Genomic DNA, 1,358 nt, shown 5'->3' on the forward strand with positions numbered 1-1,358 from the left:
ATATTTTCGCTGACATCGACTCTGCCCGATTTATCACGTCTCACCGACGTCTCTCTGACCGTTTCTACATCTCCGACGCTCACATCACATCTTCACAACCTTCCCCACACCTCGAAAACATCACAAACACACCCTATTCCACTAACACGTAATACACATCCTTCGCGCTCCCTCGTCACACCCACTCAACCTTATCCACAACGCTCTCAAACATCTTTGCCGTATTTCTCATCCCGTCACGCTCAAACCCACATCCAACCCTCGCTCCATCATTTGTTTCACGCCTCCATCAAAATTGACACGAAAATACCCCAAAAACACGACTTCGACCTTACACCGTTCCTTCTCCACGTCCCTGCTTATGAAAAACACGTCACATCCATCTCGAAACACGCTCCTACGCAACACGTTCATATTTTCGCTGACATCGACTCTGCCCGATTTATCACGTCTCACCGACGTCTCTCTGACCGTTTCTACATCTCCGACGCTCACATCACATCTTCACAACCTTCCCCACACCTCGAAAACATCACAAACACACCCTATTCCACTAACACGTAATACACATCCTTCGCGCTCCCTCGTCACACCCACTCAACCTTATCCACAACGCTCTCAAACATCTTTGCCGTATTTCTCATCCCGTCACGCTCAAACCCACATCCAACCCTCGCTCCATCATTTGTTTCACGCCTCCATCAAAATTGACACGAAAATACCCCAAAAACACGACTTCGACCTTACACCGTTCCTTCTCCACGTCCCTGCTTATGAAAAACACGTCACATCCATCTCGAAACACGCTCCTACGCAACACGTTCATATTTTCGCTGACATCGACTCTGCCCGATTTATCACGTCTCACCGACGTCTCTCTGACCGTTTCTACATCTCCGACGCTCACATCACATCTTCACAACCTTCCCCACACCTCGAAAACATCACAAACACACCCTATTCCACTAACACGTAATACACATCCTTCGCGCTCCCTCGTCACACCCACTCAACCTTATCCACAACGCTCTCAAACATCTTTGCCGTATTTCTCATCCCGTCACGCTCAAACCCACATCCAACCCTCGCTCCATCATTTGTTTCACGCCTCCATCAAAATTGACACGAAAATACCCCAAAAACACGACTTCGACCTTACACCGTTCCTTCTCCACGTCCCTGCTTATGAAAAACACGTCACATCCATCTCGAAACACGCTCCTACGCAACACGTTCATATTTTTCGCTGACATCGACTCTGCCCGATTTATCACGTCTCACCGACGTCTCTCTGAACCGTTTCTACATCTCCGACGCTCACATCACATCTTCACAACCGTTCCCCACACCTCGAAAAC

At 48.6% G+C, this 1,358-nt stretch overlaps 1 protein-coding gene across 1 annotated transcript; it reads left to right on the forward strand.

Moving 5' to 3' along the window:
• Positions 1-361: 361 nt before the first annotated feature.
• Positions 362-976, forward strand: STEHIDRAFT_164049 (uncharacterized protein; the record flags this gene model as incomplete). Its single annotated transcript, XM_007311780.1, has 1 exon — positions 362-976. The coding sequence occupies one exon, from the start codon at positions 362-364 to the stop codon at positions 974-976; it is 615 nt and encodes a 204-aa protein (XP_007311842.1).
• Positions 977-1,358: the final 382 nt, after the last annotated feature.

The sequence above is a fragment of the Stereum hirsutum genome (assembly GCF_000264905.1).
Source record: "Stereum hirsutum FP-91666 SS1 unplaced genomic scaffold STEHIscaffold_40, whole genome shotgun sequence".
NCBI classification, from domain to species: domain Eukaryota; kingdom Fungi; phylum Basidiomycota; class Agaricomycetes; order Russulales; family Stereaceae; genus Stereum; species Stereum hirsutum.